Source organism: Lycorma delicatula, chromosome 8, assembly GCF_047948215.1.
Source record: "Lycorma delicatula isolate Av1 chromosome 8, ASM4794821v1, whole genome shotgun sequence".
Lineage (NCBI taxonomy): Eukaryota > Metazoa > Arthropoda > Insecta > Hemiptera > Fulgoridae > Lycorma > Lycorma delicatula.
Window position 1 is genome coordinate 100,432,473 of NC_134462.1, and position 17,075 is coordinate 100,449,547.

Consider the following 17,075-nt stretch of genomic DNA (forward strand, 5'->3'; position numbering starts at 1 on the left):
GATGGAGGAAGTAAAATAATAACTTACTAGTAAAAGTGTAAAACTATTTGTTTTTGTACTGTATACAATAAGAAATATAAGTATGCATAATGTATATTTCTTTAAATATATTTAAAGAAATTATTGTCTGAAATTAAACAAAATGATAAAAAATGTTAATTGTGAAAAGAATTTTTGCTATTCATGAATATAGTTAAAACACACCGTATTGAGAATACTGTTTCTGAATGAGCCTAATTTTACAAGAAAAAAGGATACAATGTCCTGCACAGCAATTGTCTGCCTCGTACAAGCAACCTTTTAGTTTCATCGTACACAATACACTTGTTCTTGTGATCTAGTAAAAAATTTGTAAATACTTCTTTTTGAAGAAAAAACTTTTTTGTCATAAAAATCTCTAACAACAAGTAAAAAAACCCCCAGAATATCGTTTTATTACTACAAAAATGAGCCAGTATGGTCTTAAAAAAATGCAAGAATGTTTTAGATGTCATTTTATTTTGCCTACATCCTCATAAGGAAGCATTGCATGCATCTAATTGCAAAAAAAGACCATCACAGCTGAATGGTATCAAGAAATAATCATGGTGTTTATAGCTTTGCTACATACTGATGGATATGATTGCTGGCTACAAAACGGAGCAACTGCACACACAGCAACAGCAGCATGCAATTTTTCTTCGCTATTTCTTCAATGACCAGATAATTTCTTGTGGTCTATGGTCTCCTTGTTCACTTTGGACCTTTTACTACCTTGTCCCTGAGTACTCCTGATTTTTATTTGTGGGGCTTTTTGAAAGATAATGTGTACTCAAACAACCTCCACACACTTGATAAATTTAAAACAAAATATTGAGGACTGTATATCAAATATCACTGCTGCTACACTGAAAAAGGTCGCATACAATGGGAAAAAAAATGCGTTGATGCATGCTTTGAAAATCATGGTGGAAATTTCTAGCACTTATAAACTTGTAATACTTTTCTAAATGTTAATATTATTTTGTAAATTAATAAAAAGGCTTTCTAAAAAACAATTTTTCATCATTTGGGTTGCGCGACTTTACAATCTCCCTGTACAATGACGTGTTATTCTTTATTCTACATGTTATATTGTATATATTTTTTCATTTGAATACATAAACTGACACTTGAACTGGTGAATGTTCAGGATGAATCGACTTTAATGTAATTTTATGTAAAGAATTAGTTAATTCATACACCAGTATTCTAGTTATAGTTCTTAATTTCTTTAAAGCGGTCGTATAAATATAGATCACGTCCACTTTTTTACCAGCTTCAGACAAATACTTTCTTTTAAAAATGATCCTGTGAAAAGGTATAAAAACCTAGCTGCAAACTGCAACCAGGATCTGCTGAATGAGAAGCCAAAGCTGAACATTATACCAACTGACCAGCCAAGTTATCAGAGATTACATTTTTAATTCTATACTTCTTTTTAAATCATCAAAACTTGAAACAAGTTCTACCTTTTTTAAAAATTATTATTATTACAGTTACAGTATTTTTGAATTAAATATAAAATCTATTATAAATATTTTCAAACTGTAAAAAAATTCAAAAAGTAATTTTATTATAACAACTTTTCAAGTTGAATTTGTAAAATAACAAAATAAAAACAGGAAAAAGGGTTAATTAAAATTCCTACACTTGTAGTTGTAATTAAATAATAACAAAAGCGCAACTAAATTAGATAATAAAATAAAATTGGTGGACTGTAACTTGTAAAACAACTAGAAAAACATGAAAAATAAAAAACAGTGAATAAAAGAAAATGTTAGAATACACTATGTCAATCTTATCCCAAAAAAATACCGATCACAGGCCAGTTCACTGCATCCTTCTATTAATACTAACTGGGAATAACTGGGAAAAATATTTCACATACTTATCATTTCACAGTATTACATTATCACTCAACAAGATGTGTTCAAAAAGTAATGCGATTTTTGTTTTTTGGAAAGAATTTTATTTATTCACCTATATTATGTGATCCCCTTCAAAATAGACTCCCCATTAGATATTATACACTTATGCCAGTGCTTTTTCCAATCCCCGAAACACTTCTGGAACTCGATCTTTGGAATAGTGTTTAGCTTTCAGCTATCCCCTTTTAATCTCATCTATGCTTGTAAAACTACAGCCCTTTAAGGTTCTCTTTTTTGGGAATAGAAAAAAGTCACACAGGACCATGTCTGGCATATATGGCAGCTGGGGTATCATTACAGTGTTATTTTTGGCTAAAAATTTATGAACAAGCAATGAAATGTGAGCAGAAACATTATTGTGGTGCAAAAGCCATGAAATGTTTCGCCACATATCCGGGCATTTTTTTTTCAGACTGCAAACAATTTTGAACTAGTAGGTAATACTCCTTATTGATCATCTGACCTTGTGGCAAGAACTCATGATGCACTATGCCGTTAAAATCAAGGAACACGGTGAGCATAACCTTCACATTTGACTGTACTTGTCAAGCTTTTTTTGGTCTTGGTGATCCAGAATGCCTCCACTGGGACGACTGAGCCTTAGTTTCTTCGATATCATATCCACAAACCCATGTTTCATCACCTGTTATGTCACGTTTCAGTAGTTCTGCACCATTGTTTTCATTTAGCGACTCCTGAGCAACTTCCATTCGCAGTTGTTTTTGTTCAAAATTCAACAATTTTGGAACAAATTTTGCTCTCACATGTGTTTCATGCCCAAGACATCCAAAACGTTTCATGGCATGAGCCAATTGATATCCCAACATCCATCAGCAACTTCTCTCATTGTGATTTGGCGATCATTCGTAATCACTTCTTTCACTTTTTCCAAGTTTTCATCGGTTGTTGATGTGCTGGGGCACCCAGGGCACTCATCATTTTCAATGTCATGAACTTCTTGGAAACACTTTTACCACTCGTAAACTTGCTTTATTCATAGCAGCTTGCTTGCTTTATTCATAGCAGACTCACCAAAAGCAATATTTAACATTTTTAAAACATTGCTACACTTTATTCCATTCTTATAGCAAAATTTAATACAAATTCTCTGATCCGTTATTTATACAAATAAAAAATCGCCGATTGTACCAAAACACGTGTTATCCTTTTGACAACTGACAACAGACTAAACATCCAATATGGCTAAAAATGTACAAATACTTTTCAGATATGTTTACCAATACAACAACAAAAAAATCCTGAGAATTGGACTAATACAACCCGCAAAATTTCAAAATTCTCATTACTTTTTGTTTTTTTATATACATAAAACAATTATGTAAATTATTTCACTACCTTACAACAAAACTTGCAAAAAAGAAAAAAATATAAATTATTTTAACCCTGTGTAAGTGGCAAAAATTGGTTTTTTAAGTCAGACTCAGAACTATAGTGTAAGAACAAACAGATGTCCAAACAGTATTTTGTCACCACAGAATTAACTTGTTAATTTGTAATTCTTTCAAAATGAATGTATATAAAATATCATATTCAATATTTTTCTTTTAATTTTTAAAATGTTAATTTCAAAAATTTTTTTTTTTTAGTAAATTAAAAATTCTGTTATTTTCCTTGTATTTATTTTCACAATTGTACAATTTTTCTGTAAAAAAAAATTTTACTTGTATCTAACAAGACAGTAGAGTTATTCATTAGCCAACAAAAAAGCTTATATAAAGTTACTTTGGTCTGTAAACAAGGCCGGCCAGGGTAAGTTACGAACAGATAATGTTAACTTACCTAACAAGCTATCTTCCAACAGATTTATTTGTATATCTACAAATTAAACAACTTCCTTTAATAGAAAAAAACATTCTTCTGTTGATGAGTTTTTAAACAATAATAACTAGATGAACCTGAATTTTCAGCATAGTCATTTTGCACGTACACAAATAAACAAATACGTATTTCATTGTGAGTATTCAAATATTTATCATTATTCAAACAAATTATTTTATTTGATACTAATTTTATTTCATTTGCACCATGATTGTATCATATACTTATAATTTTTATATATTAGTACAACCTGTAATTACTTTTCTTTATTCATTTGAACTGTTCATTTGCAGGGTGGAGCAGCAGATCCTGGCCACAATCAGTTATTTATACATAATAAGGTACAGTGATAAATACAAAGAGGAGTACAATAATTAATAACTTCTGTAAAATAATTTTAAGAAAATACGATCAAAGATAACAACAAATCTGACGTTAAGAGTCTTTCTCATTTACACTTACTTACCACAGGAGACATAACAATTCAATTCTCAGAATGCAACAGAAAAAACATATATTAGTTGGTGGGTTCTACCACATATAAAGAATTATTTCTCCCAAGATACATTGTTTTAGATGGTATTTCCATTTCAGGAAATACCATCAACAGAAGAATGTTTTTTTCTATTAAAGGAGTTGTTTAATTTGAAATGATGTAAGCTTATTTTTGTCCTTTTAAAACATAATTAATTTTAGAAATAGTCCATAATTACAGGAAGTTATGTCAAGTGAATAGTAGGGATGGTCTAATTAATTAATAGATGTTTTGGTTATAAACTTTCCCATGATGAACATATAACTGCTTGATCTGATCCGCTGTCATTTTGAATTAATTTATAAGACTACAACCCAGGTCCTTTTTCTCTTAATATCTTGCAATCTTTTCAACATTATTAATCCTTCCATTGATCAACAATTGCATATTTGCATACATAACAGACTCCCAAACCATACTGAATCTCACGCTCTATTTACAATAATGCCCATTCATTAAGGGTTTATAGCTGTACACTTCTGGAGTAATCATTTATACTTTCTTGCTCATCTTTGCCGCTGAAATACTTGACTTTCTCAGAAGATCAACACCAAGTCCTGCTTCCAATAAAAGCAGTACATGCAAAAAAAAAACACTAGCTCAATCTTTTACTAGCAGTTTTACTGATTTTTACATTACTATCAAAAATAAGAGTAAAAGCTCTACTGTAAATTTCTATCGCTCATTGTTGCATATAAGTTTACAAACATATCTTTATTTTCAAAACATCCACTGAACAAAATATCTGTATGAATATCTGCATTCTATCTGCATGATGCATTCTATCTGCATGATGTACAAACACATCTCACCTATCAAATTACTCACAGGTTACACTACACACCTGAACTGGGAACTAAATTGCCACACCTTGAACGACAGTCATAAGAAAGAAAACAACGCGGGTAACAAACTCTATTCTATAAAAAAATTAATTTCCATTTTAAAACTTACTTTTACTTCATGAAATCCAGGTATCTCTGAGCTTAGTGACAACGAATCAGCATTTCTGTCTGGATCCCAGAGTGGATCTTTACGATGTCTAAGCCCTTCATTTCCAAGACCGAGCGAACCTTCTTCAAAAACCTCAATAGCATCTTCATAGTCACTCATTCTAAACACAGAAACGAATTTAAAAAATCTATTGAAAAAAGTTACGATTAAAGCAGTAAAAAAAATTTTACGTTATAGATCATGTAGCTTGCCGTAACTCAATAACACTGAGCAGCTCATTTCCCTTGAAATGGGCATCAATACATTATAGGCATTTAGTATCTAATAATTTGATCGGATTTTAAGGATACGGCAATTTTTAAAGTATTCCATCACATATTTAAAGCTATCTAATAAAACAGAATAAACAAAAATCATAAATATAAAAACATTGTCATCCCCTTGTCTTCAACACAAATTAGATTCAGTCGAAATTTAGAAAATATCAGTGTTAACTGCATATACATAAAAGTGATCAAATAAACTTTAATATTATGAGAGAAGAATTAAGACTAGTCAGGGAGCTGCATTTGGTTACAGCAGCATTAAATTTAGTAACAAGAAACAGTTACCTTAACGTAGTTTAATGTTATGAGATTAAAGATATAGGTGTTAGAGTGGAATAATGCAGCTGGTGTAGCCGAATAGTGTTAAGAGTGAAATTAGGAAACACATTTCAATTTACTAAAACTGGAACAAGATATCCCACGCCTCAATATATTTCTTGTTCATCAGGGAGTAGTTTTACACAGTAAACATCAACGAATATGAATCGTGGGATAAACATTATGTTTTACAGCATAAAATAGTATTTGAAGTATATGTGATGAGAAAAATCTCTAGGCTAAATAATAAAATAACACAGCAAGTTATACATGATCTCATATGCCAAATATCAGATACTAAATTGAGAAATGCATTGGCGAAACAATTAGCCATGCAGACAATACTTTCCCCATCTAGGCGGTTCAGGACCTTGATAGTGTGAATTGAGCATTAACTAATCCTGAAAGCTATGTCGTCAATAGCTTAGCCATTAATTGGGCATCTCAAGGCGAACTGGTTAAAGATTAGGAGCTGGTCTAAGAGGTACTCTGTAGAAGTAACTGTTTCCCACATCAGGACGGCTGACATGTACGTAAATGGATGACGACAGAATACCAAAATGATTCACCAAGTTTTAGTACAGGACAGTCTTCTTCCGTCATATTTTCTGAAAGTAAAATCATTTCCTGTTTGGATTTCTAGAGATAGTGACATGAGAAGCAGCAATCTGCTACTATAAACAAGAAATCAAAAGAAGATAAGAAACCATTTGTAGAATCAAAGGTCACTTCTACAAACAAGTTAAGGAATCTAAAGAATGATGAAAATAATACATATAAAATTAAATGATGTAATAGTAGAAGGAAGAAAATGTCAAGCGGCAATATAAACAGAGCAAACGGAATTAAAGAGAAGATAAGAAAGACAACTTATTGAATTCTGTAAGGAAAATAAAATGTTCATAATGAATACTCAGTTTACAAACTATAAAAGATGCAATTTAATTGGCCTACAAAGAAAAGTTAGACAACAACACTACTTATAACTAACCTTATTTATTATATAGAAGATAAAATGAAATTTATAAGATGATGAAGGGATTGGTGTAACAGAAAGGAAAGTATATTGTATAAGGTGCAGAAATTATTTAACATTTTTTAGAGCTGTCCCAGGCATAGGATAACTAATAAATGATCACAGAATTAAAAGATATGATGGAATATGAAATTAAAATGAATTTGAATGCAAAGAAATGAAACTGTTAAGACTAAATTACAAAAGTAGATAGATAGGTGATAAAATGTAAATTTAAGATACCTACAAAAATTGTAAATAATGTAAACAAACGATTAACAACAGACACATAATATGAGCATTTAGTTTTAAGTTAATTATATGTAAGTTTAAGTTTGTAATTTCAATTAATATGTAATCAGGTCTGTGCACAGGTAAATAATACCTTCTGTAGAACTAGTTTTATTATAATAAAAATAGCTAGTTACTGTGTATCTGACAAATAAATAAATGAACATTAAAAAACAAAATAAAGAGAGGAGACCAGAAGCCATTAATGTAAATCTAGTCAAGAACGGTTCAAGAATTTAATGCAATATTATCAAAATAAAAGTGAAATATAAACTCAAACAGAATTATCTTACTATATGGAGTTAAGGCTTGAGAAACAGTCTTGTGAACTTTTATATCGGGAGATCACTTCTGTATGGATGTATATTAACAATATGAAAAAGGGAAATAGAAAAACTGGATCTGTTTGAAATCTGGTATTGGGATGGGAAAAGATTACATGGATGGACACAGTGGAACTAAAGTAACAAGGAAACTGAACAAGAGAAGAAGCTTAATCAGAACAATTCAGAATAGGAAAGCTACTTAGCTGCGGTATATTAAAAGAAGAGTATTGACTAAAACAGTACTTTATATACAATAAAAGGATCAAAGAAGAGAGGCTGGAAATGATAAAAAAAATTAGGAAAAACCTAAAAGGAAATGGGAGCTATTCAAAGAATCAGAAAGAAATAGAAGAAAATGCAATTGCTTAATCAAGTTTACTTTGTAATCTGATATTTTTTTTTTAGTCAGGGGAAAGTATGGAATTTTTATTTTTGTATGAAGTTTTAAAAATTTTTCTAGAAAATAAAGGGCCATAAAAAAATATATATGGGAACCTCGGAAACCATAGTAAAAAATATGATATTCTTTGACATGAAATCTGTTTCATATTTAAAACTGTTAAAATTTTTTAATGTTAACATATATTTGCTCCTTGGATGCGCATAAGGGAAAATAATCAAACTAAGAAAAATTGCTGTAGTAAAACACAGGCGATAGTAAAGTCAGTAAGTTAAAGAATAAAGGGCTTTGAAATTTGGTGTTAAAATTAGTTAAGTCGATAAAATCCAAAATTATGAGGTCTTAAGATGAATGGAAGAAGAGGGAATCTGTGGCAGAATCTTGTAAAGAAATTGGTGAGCCATGTGTTAAGATATGGGTTTAAGTTTCCTGATGTAAGACAAGGATTAGAGCGTACAAAAGAAATAACTTGAAATGAAGATATAATAAATAAATTGAGATTAAAAGATGAATGCAGAAGAGAAAATCAAGGTGAATATCATCTAACCGCTCAACTGATGATTCAAAAAAGGAAATGAAAAATTATAGAAAATTGGAAAAGAGAGAGATTCTGAATGTTGGAATTTAAAATTTATTTTTATTCAATAATTTTTCAAAGTATGAAATTATTTAATATCAATCGCTTTATAAACCTAATTACCGTTTACCTAAGTACTTTTTTATAATTATTTTAATTGATTTTTCAAATTATAATACTTTTATAAAATTAAATGCTTAAAAGATACAAAAAATATTCACATCAATAAAATGCTGCGTACAATGTACATCATATTACAACATAATGAATGCTACACTTAAAACATTATTAATGAACAGATAAATGTTTCTGTCTTTAGTAATTTTCATATCGTACTGATAATCTTTGATAACGGTCAACATTAATAAACATGATTAATGGAAATACTAAAAATAAATAGACCATCAAAATAATAAATAAAGTAACATGCTTCACTTGAAGCATATTTAGTTTTACTATTATACAATGACAGATTAGCCGATGATTTTTAGACTGTTATTTTAACATTTCCACAATTTGTTTTACATTTAAAAAATAATGGTTTCTACTAGTTTCTGTTCAAATATTCACAGTACTTGATGTCTGTTCACTTTTGAAACAAATCATTTGAAACCGAGAACAATTAAGACGTGCAACTTTTCTATAGTTACAGAAATGCAAACAAGCTACCAAACAATCCAAAATACTAATATTCCTCCGATGTATTATTTCTTTTCCTTTTTTTATAAATTTTTACAGTGTATTCTTAATTAATAAGAAATCGTATGTATTCCAAGAAATTGTGCAACTGTGTGCATTTGACAGTCGTCATGAGTTGTATTCGGTTACAGTAATTAACTAATTCAGGAAATACAGTAGTAATTAATAAAAACTAGACTTTTGTGTGTTCTTAATTATCATTTACTGAATAATTTCAGTACTGTCAAATGATTATACGTTAACAGAATAAATTACACTTCCAAAAAATAGCATACCAATTATACTCATATTTTCAAAACTAACAGCGCTGTGAAAAAAATAAAAGTTTTATAATTGTATTACAATATTGATATTGTATATCAATATTATAATTACATATATATATATATATATATATATATATATATATACTGTACTACAATATTAATATAATACAATTGCATAAATTAAACAACAATTTAAAAAATACATATCTGACTACTTTCAGAGCCGTTACTCCATCATCAGGGATTTCCCATAAGATGTTAATTCATATTCAAATTAAAAACTATTATGTTCATAATAGTCGGTCATCAAGTAATAAAATTAATTTGTACGTCAATAAGACTGTAACGTCATGTTCGTAAGATATGTTTACGATTATTACGAAATAGAGTTAATATTAAATGAAATAGTACCAACCTATTAATAATTAATTATTATAAAATTTATTTAAAGTTTTTCATTTTAAACTAATTTTTAATTAGTAAAAGTTTTTACTAATTAACAGATATTTAACACAAGAAAATTACATGCCCTGACAAAAATAGTATGTAAAAACTTGTTATATTTCATTGAAAACCTGGATGATATTTTTTTCTTATTTAAGATATGGATGATTACTGTAATGTAACTAATTCCCATTATTTGCCTAATAACATAAATATTTGTTACAGAACACAATACAAAATATAATATTTGGTGTAATTTTTTAAAAATTAAAAATAAACTTAACATTTAAATTTAATTTTCTTAACATTTGGCACCGTTGGTATTGATATAATTTGTATAAACAATATACTTCCACTTACCAACAATTTTTTTCAATATATATATTTATATAGATATATTTCAATATATTTATATATTATATTTTTTCAATATATTTTTCAAGCGCTTTCAGAGTCATTTCTCCATCATCGGGGATTATTTAAAACTACGAATTTGTATCCGTGCATATAGTGTTATATGTATGATTATAATTAAAATTGTTATTTTCATTATAGTCAGTCATCAATAATTAAAATAATTTATACTTTAAGTAAAATAAAACGGATGTTTACGACTGTTATCTGAAGATAACATACTTACTACTTACACGACGTTAAAATAAAAAATAATCAAATAAAACGGATGTTTACGACATCCTACTGAATGACGTTTTATTTTAGTTAACGTATAAATTATTTTAATTACTGACAACCGACTGTAATGAAAATAACAATTTTAATTTTAATTATAATCATACATATAACACTACATGCACGGGTACAAATTCGTAGTTTTAAATAATCCCCGATGATGGAGAAATGAATCTGAAAGCGCTTGGATAACACATTGAAAAAAAATTGTTGGCAAGTGGAAATATTTTTTATAAAGGGCACTTAATATTAATCAAACAAAATTATAAAACTCGGTATTACAGTTTTCCACTCACAAAATTTTATAATTACTTAAATTTTCTCGAAAAGTTGTTAAATTAAAAATTTTTTAACATCTGCTAATTTGTAATCGACGTTGATATTCGATACCGGTAAAAATAAAATATTATCGACGGAAAATAATATCTACGACATTTTAAATGCGGGAAATTTTAAGCGACCGATTTTTTTTCTGACACAATAGAGAACGGCACAAAAGTCTTTCGCAAAATGTTAAAGTAACGCGAACAAATTATTTTTGGAAGTCCTCCAAAGAAATAAAGAAGGTCGACGTCAAAGAACGTACTTCACAGATTAAAAAACTGTAACACATCAAGATAATTTTTCAAACATTATTTTCCCTTTTTAAAATAGAATGAAAGCGTAACGTATTACTACAACAGACAAAGGACGAAGGTTACTACTACAACCAGTTACAATAAGCAAAACAAAAAACCACCGACGGATAGAAATAGAAACAAGTCCGCTTAATTTAACACAGTAAAAATATTACTAATACAGCAACGTTGAACTAACCTGTATTATTTGTTTTTAATATAGAACAAAAGAGTAAAAACACAACACAAGTCAATTTATTCGAAAATAGAAGCGTTCGATTTAAAAATAATAAGCTGCAAATTTAGCGACACAAAAACATAATTAACAGAATTAAAAACTCCACAAAAAAAAAGAAACAGAGTAAAAACAAATATTAATTTAATAACCGAATTATATCTAAATGCACCAACATTCATTACATGAAAACTTATTAACACTACAGTTTTAATTTGTTAACGTAATTAGCAAAAATGTTCAAGAGAGGAGGGTGGGGAAAGAAGAGGGGGAGATTAATTCGTAACAACATTATTGGAGGGGATTAGAACGTGTGACCTTGTTCTTCAACACAAGTTAAACTGTCACGTGCTTGCATTAAAATACAAACAATAACAAAATTTCATGTGCGTGTACACAGGAAAAAGAACGATAAATAAAGATAACGATTAATAATTATAATGAGGTTAAATTAAAAAAAAAATCTATTGATACACCACAAATCATTAATATATTTATATATCAATAAAACAAAAGACTTATGTTTTTAAAAACCTCAATACGTGTTACGGTTAATAAGTAATAAATTTATTAGATACAGTAAAAAAAAGATAAAAACAAAAAACTTTTTTTATCGTCTAGATCATTAAAATAGCGTTTTCTTTTAATTCATTATCTCAACAAATATTCGTAAAACGTACTATAAATCCCGTATTATAGATCAATCCCGAATAAAGTCGAACTTTGCTTTGAAGAGCGTTTTATGGTATTAAAAAGAGATAAACCGTCGTAAAAAACTAATTAAAATTATGACGGTCCGAGAAGTATTAAAACAATTCCTATTAAACAATGGAGAAAATTCTTCTACGCCAAACTTAACGTAAAGTCACCTTTTTACGTCCTTGTACGAAGTAAAGGGAGAATTGTGATCGCGAAACGTTTCCGTTTTCACATTTCAACGAAAATATCCATTTAAACTAATTTCGGCGTGACGTCTGTACGTACGTATGCGCATATATATCTCGCACAACTCAAAAACGATTAGCCGTAGGATTTTTGACAAGCACTTTTGTAACATCTAGTTGTGCCCCTCCCTTTTTGATTGCGATCAAAATTAAAATTAAAATTTTAATTAATGAAATATTTGGATCTTAAAAGGAAGGCAACATCGTTTTGAATTTAAATATATTGATTTAATAACAATTAACCCGTGACTGTAAAAAAAATACAATAAATAATAATTCAATAATAAAAAAACGAAAAAATTATTAGTGAAATAAAATTTTATGTACCTTTAAAATGTGTATATCCACGTATTTTTATATGTAATAAATTTGGTGAAACATCTGATTATTTAAAATTAATATTTGAATTTTCTTAGCAAATTCTTATAAAAATTGTATATATATATACATATATATATATTTTTTTAAATAATTTTATTTAATTATTTGGCAAAAAAAATACATTTTTGAACTGTATTCAATTTAAAGTGATGTTGAAAAATTTTTTCACTTGTGCGTAATATGCACAAGATTTCTGGTGTGTTGTATAAATAAAAGTTAATAATAATTAAATTATTCCGTTTAGTGAACTCATGTATACCGGTTACAAATATTAATTTTGACCTTACGGTGTAGAATAATCAGTTTTTATTACTGAATTATTTAGTAAACAATTTATTTAAAGAGTAATCAAGGGACTTTTACTCTAACCTAATATTTCAGGTAAGATGGTTGAATTAATAATTGTATTTGATGTTAATAAAAACTAATATTTTAGCAACTGTGTAACTGTCCACTTTTGTTAAAGAATTGGAGGATCGTATCTCACTTTCAAATTAAATAAACTTAAACGAAATGCAGCAAATATGTGTACATGAAATTTAATAAACGTACAAGTCATGTGGTGTCCACATATGATTTTTTATATATACCTCAGACGTTTAAATGGCATACATTTAGACGAATCGAATTATCGTTACATTTCGTCGTGGTAACCTCTTGTTTGTAAAAGGCGAAAGATTTATGCGGAATGAAAAGAGACCAGAGTAGACGTGGTAAAACAGACCAGAGTCCGTTCCGTGGTCGGCTATAGTGGCAGCGTTGAAAGGAATGAATATACGTGACTATTTGATTAATCAAATAAATTGTTATCTCAGTGACAGATGGACAGAGGTCAACACGGTTGTGGGGACGGAGATGTACCAGATTTTTGGTGGTGTCTCGCAGGGATCTGTATTAGGACCCCTGCTTTGGAACGTCTTTTATGATTTCGTGTTTCGGCTTAATTACCCAGACGGCGTTACAATCGTAGCATATGCCGATGACGTTGTTGTACTGGTTGAAGATCGGGAGCTAGACGCTGTGGAGGCAAAGGCTAACCTCTCCCTTAGATTGATAGACGAGTGGCTAGCGAGAAATAGTATGGAGGTGTCTCCTACCAAAAGTAGGTGTATCCTCTTCACGGTGTGAATATTGCGATCCGTGAAGAGGATATTACTGAAGTTACTAGCACAAAATATCTGGGGGTTGTGCTACATAAGAATCTAAAGTTTGGCAGGCATATTGAAATGGTATGCAAGAAGGCTCGTCGACAGTAAAAGCGATCAGGGGGCTGTTTGCTGGACACACAGTACTTAGAACGTCAAGAAGGAGGCTCATCACGTCTGCGATGGTGTCATCTGTACTATACGCGGCATCAATATGGGCTGATGCTGTAAATATACAAAGAAAAAGACAAAAACTGACAAGTATGCTTCGGGCATCGCTATTAGGTGTAGTGGCAGGTTACCGTACAATGTCGTACAACGCGTTACGTGTTTTGGCATCAGTTCCGCCAATTTACTTACAAGTCAAAGGTAGGAGGCTAAGGGCGGCTGGTCATAATAAAATTGAAGCAGAAGAGGTGGTCAGGAATGAGTGGAAGACGGTCTGGACCGAGTCATCAGTAGCAGAGTGGACCAGGCGACTAATACATGAATTAGATAACTGGCTGGACCGGCGTCACGGTGATATGGATTACCATATTACCCAATTAATATCTGGCCATGGCTGTTTCAGCACCTACCTGAGTAGAATTGGTAAGAAGGAGTCGCCTGTTTGTGAATATTGCCAGGACGTAGATGACGCCGAACATACGCTGTTCGAGTGCCATGGATGGGCGCAACACCGCCAACGATTAGTAGATGAACACATTGTGACGGGAAATCTTGTGGAGTGGATGTTGGCCTCTGAAAATAACTGGAAATGGTTCGCAAACTTCGCGAGAACAGTTCTCCGTACGAATTCCTCGTACGGAATCGACGAGGAATTGACGGCGTCGATATTCCTCCAATATCGACGCCGGGGTTACTAGAGTGCTAAGTGTAGGGAAGGATGAACAGCCCCGTCTCGGAGGACCCGTATCCTTAGGTGTACGGGTACCTGTGAGGGGACGGAGACTCCATGGGAAAGCCTTCGCGAAGGGTTAAGTTAAGACCGAGACCCGGCCGGGGGTGTTGGTTTTCTGGGGGTGCTTGCGCTCTTGGTGCTGGCACCTTTGGTTTGAGGCAAGGCATAATGACCAGGAACTGGTTCCTGGTGGGGGGGGGACGGCATAGCCGGGCCCTGTTTCCCCCGCCGGGGATTAGAGGCAGGCACAAAAGATCCAGAACCGGGGGGGGGGGGGTTGACCTGTCGTGCCGGATGTTAAGCCGGTGGATGGGGAGACCTCCTTAGAGTCGGAAGGACACGTCCCTGGGCCGAGTACACTTAATTGGATGTCCGGCCCAGGGATGTAGGGATTAAAAAAAAAACCTCGTGTTTGTAATAAGATATCATCAGTCCTCCCTTAACTTTCTTTAACCTACGGTATCGGCCACTTATCCGACACATCCGAATATGTTATCCCAGTTACGGGTAGACCGGGAAGAAAAATGTCCCGTTTATCGTAATCTTTAAAAAGGCAAGAACGCGTTCGGCTTCGGCGAGTCTCGCACGGGTTCATCGACCGGCCGACTTTCGTCTCGAAATTTTTCACGATACTGTTTGTTGTACAGAGATGATTCTTCACGAATTCTGCTTGAAATCATCGCTGTACTGTCGAAATAGTTTTCGCGTATCAAACGTATAAATGCCTTCTCGGGTAGACTCAGCGTCACCTTTGCTTTAGTGTACCCTAGCGAGAAGCCGTGACGATTACGCGCGCATGGTTGCCGTAACAGGAATTTGAAGATTGACCTTTATTTTAGATGCAGTACTATTAGGTACTTGTATCACAATTTTTGAAAGGTCATATTTATAAATAGCCTAGTACTTATCGTTACTTCAGGGCTGTGACAGCGATCTAACCTCGCTACGACACCTCTGAAAACATGTTGACTTGTAGAGCAACCGAACGGCCGGACACACTAAACGAACAGCAAGAAGAGAGCGAACAAATTCTGGATTTTATAAATAGTCAAGAATGATTTCGAGATTGGCCGTCAATCACATTCGTTCGTTTAGGGCTCCATTTAGTAAACCGATGCTGTTATTAAATATGGTCTTACTTCATTTTTTGTTCTTATAGACGTGTATTAAATCTTTTCAATGATAAATGTTGTAAAAACGTATGAATACAATTTTTCGTTTTAAGTAAAAGCTATAAATTTTAAAAAATGTTAAAAACAAAAACTAAACGTATTTGTGAAAATCATTATTCGTGAACGGTAGAAAAATGTATTCCTTAAAAAAACACACTCGTTCAAACTGCTCTAGAGTGGTAAATCGTGCTGACCTAAACTGGAAACTTAAAAAAGATATAAAAAAGTTACTGACAGAATTATTTTTTGCAGTAAATAATAAAACGACTAAGGAAAATATTTTTTTTTGTAATTAAAGGTTTTCTTTAAATAAAATTACGTGTCGTGTATAAAGTTCACGTGCGAAGTTTTGGCGTATGTGGCAGTGTTTAACCTTCGATTTATCTTCTATCATTAGAGGTCATGTATTCTTGGATCACGCTGTTTAGAAAGCCTAATGTCAAAGCAAGCATTAATAATCGTTTACAAACAACGAGAACACTTTATATGTTGTTTCTAAAGTAGAAGAAATTTGTAAAGCAGAACGATCGGTCCTTTTTTCTCATTGTCGGGATTCATTCCAGAAACAAAGAGATTTGTTGTAAAATATTGAAAAAATAAAGCGGTTAATTTTCAATCCCTTGTCAAAAAATCACAAGGAATAATTTGTACAAAATTTATTTTCAAACAAAACTAACTACGTGACCGGTACTTGAAATTAATTATTTTTCTTATTTTTTATTTATTTTACTTTTATTATTTTTTTATTTTTATTTTTTTTGTAAACAACGCAAGCTAAAAATCAGTTTTCCCTGCTTGCAAACTTAAATTCCGATATTAGATAGGAAATTATGGTTTTCCGATCTGTAGTAATCTAGTGATACAATTATAAATTGACTGTTGTTCGGTTAATTTTCGTATCTTCAATAACGGCATTTAAATACGAAAAAATAAAATCTAGTTTTTATGGTTTAATGAAAGCGGAAAAATGTAAAAGTAATGGGGATTCTGCTACCGTCCGTGAAGAATTTCAAGTGAGTTTTTAATTGCCTCCTATACCGGAACGGTCAAC

At 31.3% G+C, this 17,075-nt stretch overlaps 1 protein-coding gene across 3 annotated transcripts in view; it reads right to left on the reverse strand.

Annotated features, from left to right (window-relative positions):
* The window catches only part of AdipoR (adiponectin receptor), an 88,152-nt gene that overhangs the window by 40,398 nt on the left and 30,679 nt on the right, over positions 1 to 17,075 (reverse strand). For 2 of the 3 annotated variants that reach the window (XM_075374123.1, XM_075374122.1), the window contains one exon: positions 5,278 to 5,437. In XM_075374123.1, coding sequence (XP_075230238.1) covers positions 5,278 to 5,437 — 160 coding nt within the window. Of the gene's footprint in view, positions 1 to 5,277; positions 5,438 to 11,445; positions 11,673 to 17,075 lie in introns of those variants that run through there. The other variant, XM_075374124.1, reaches the window with a different exon arrangement.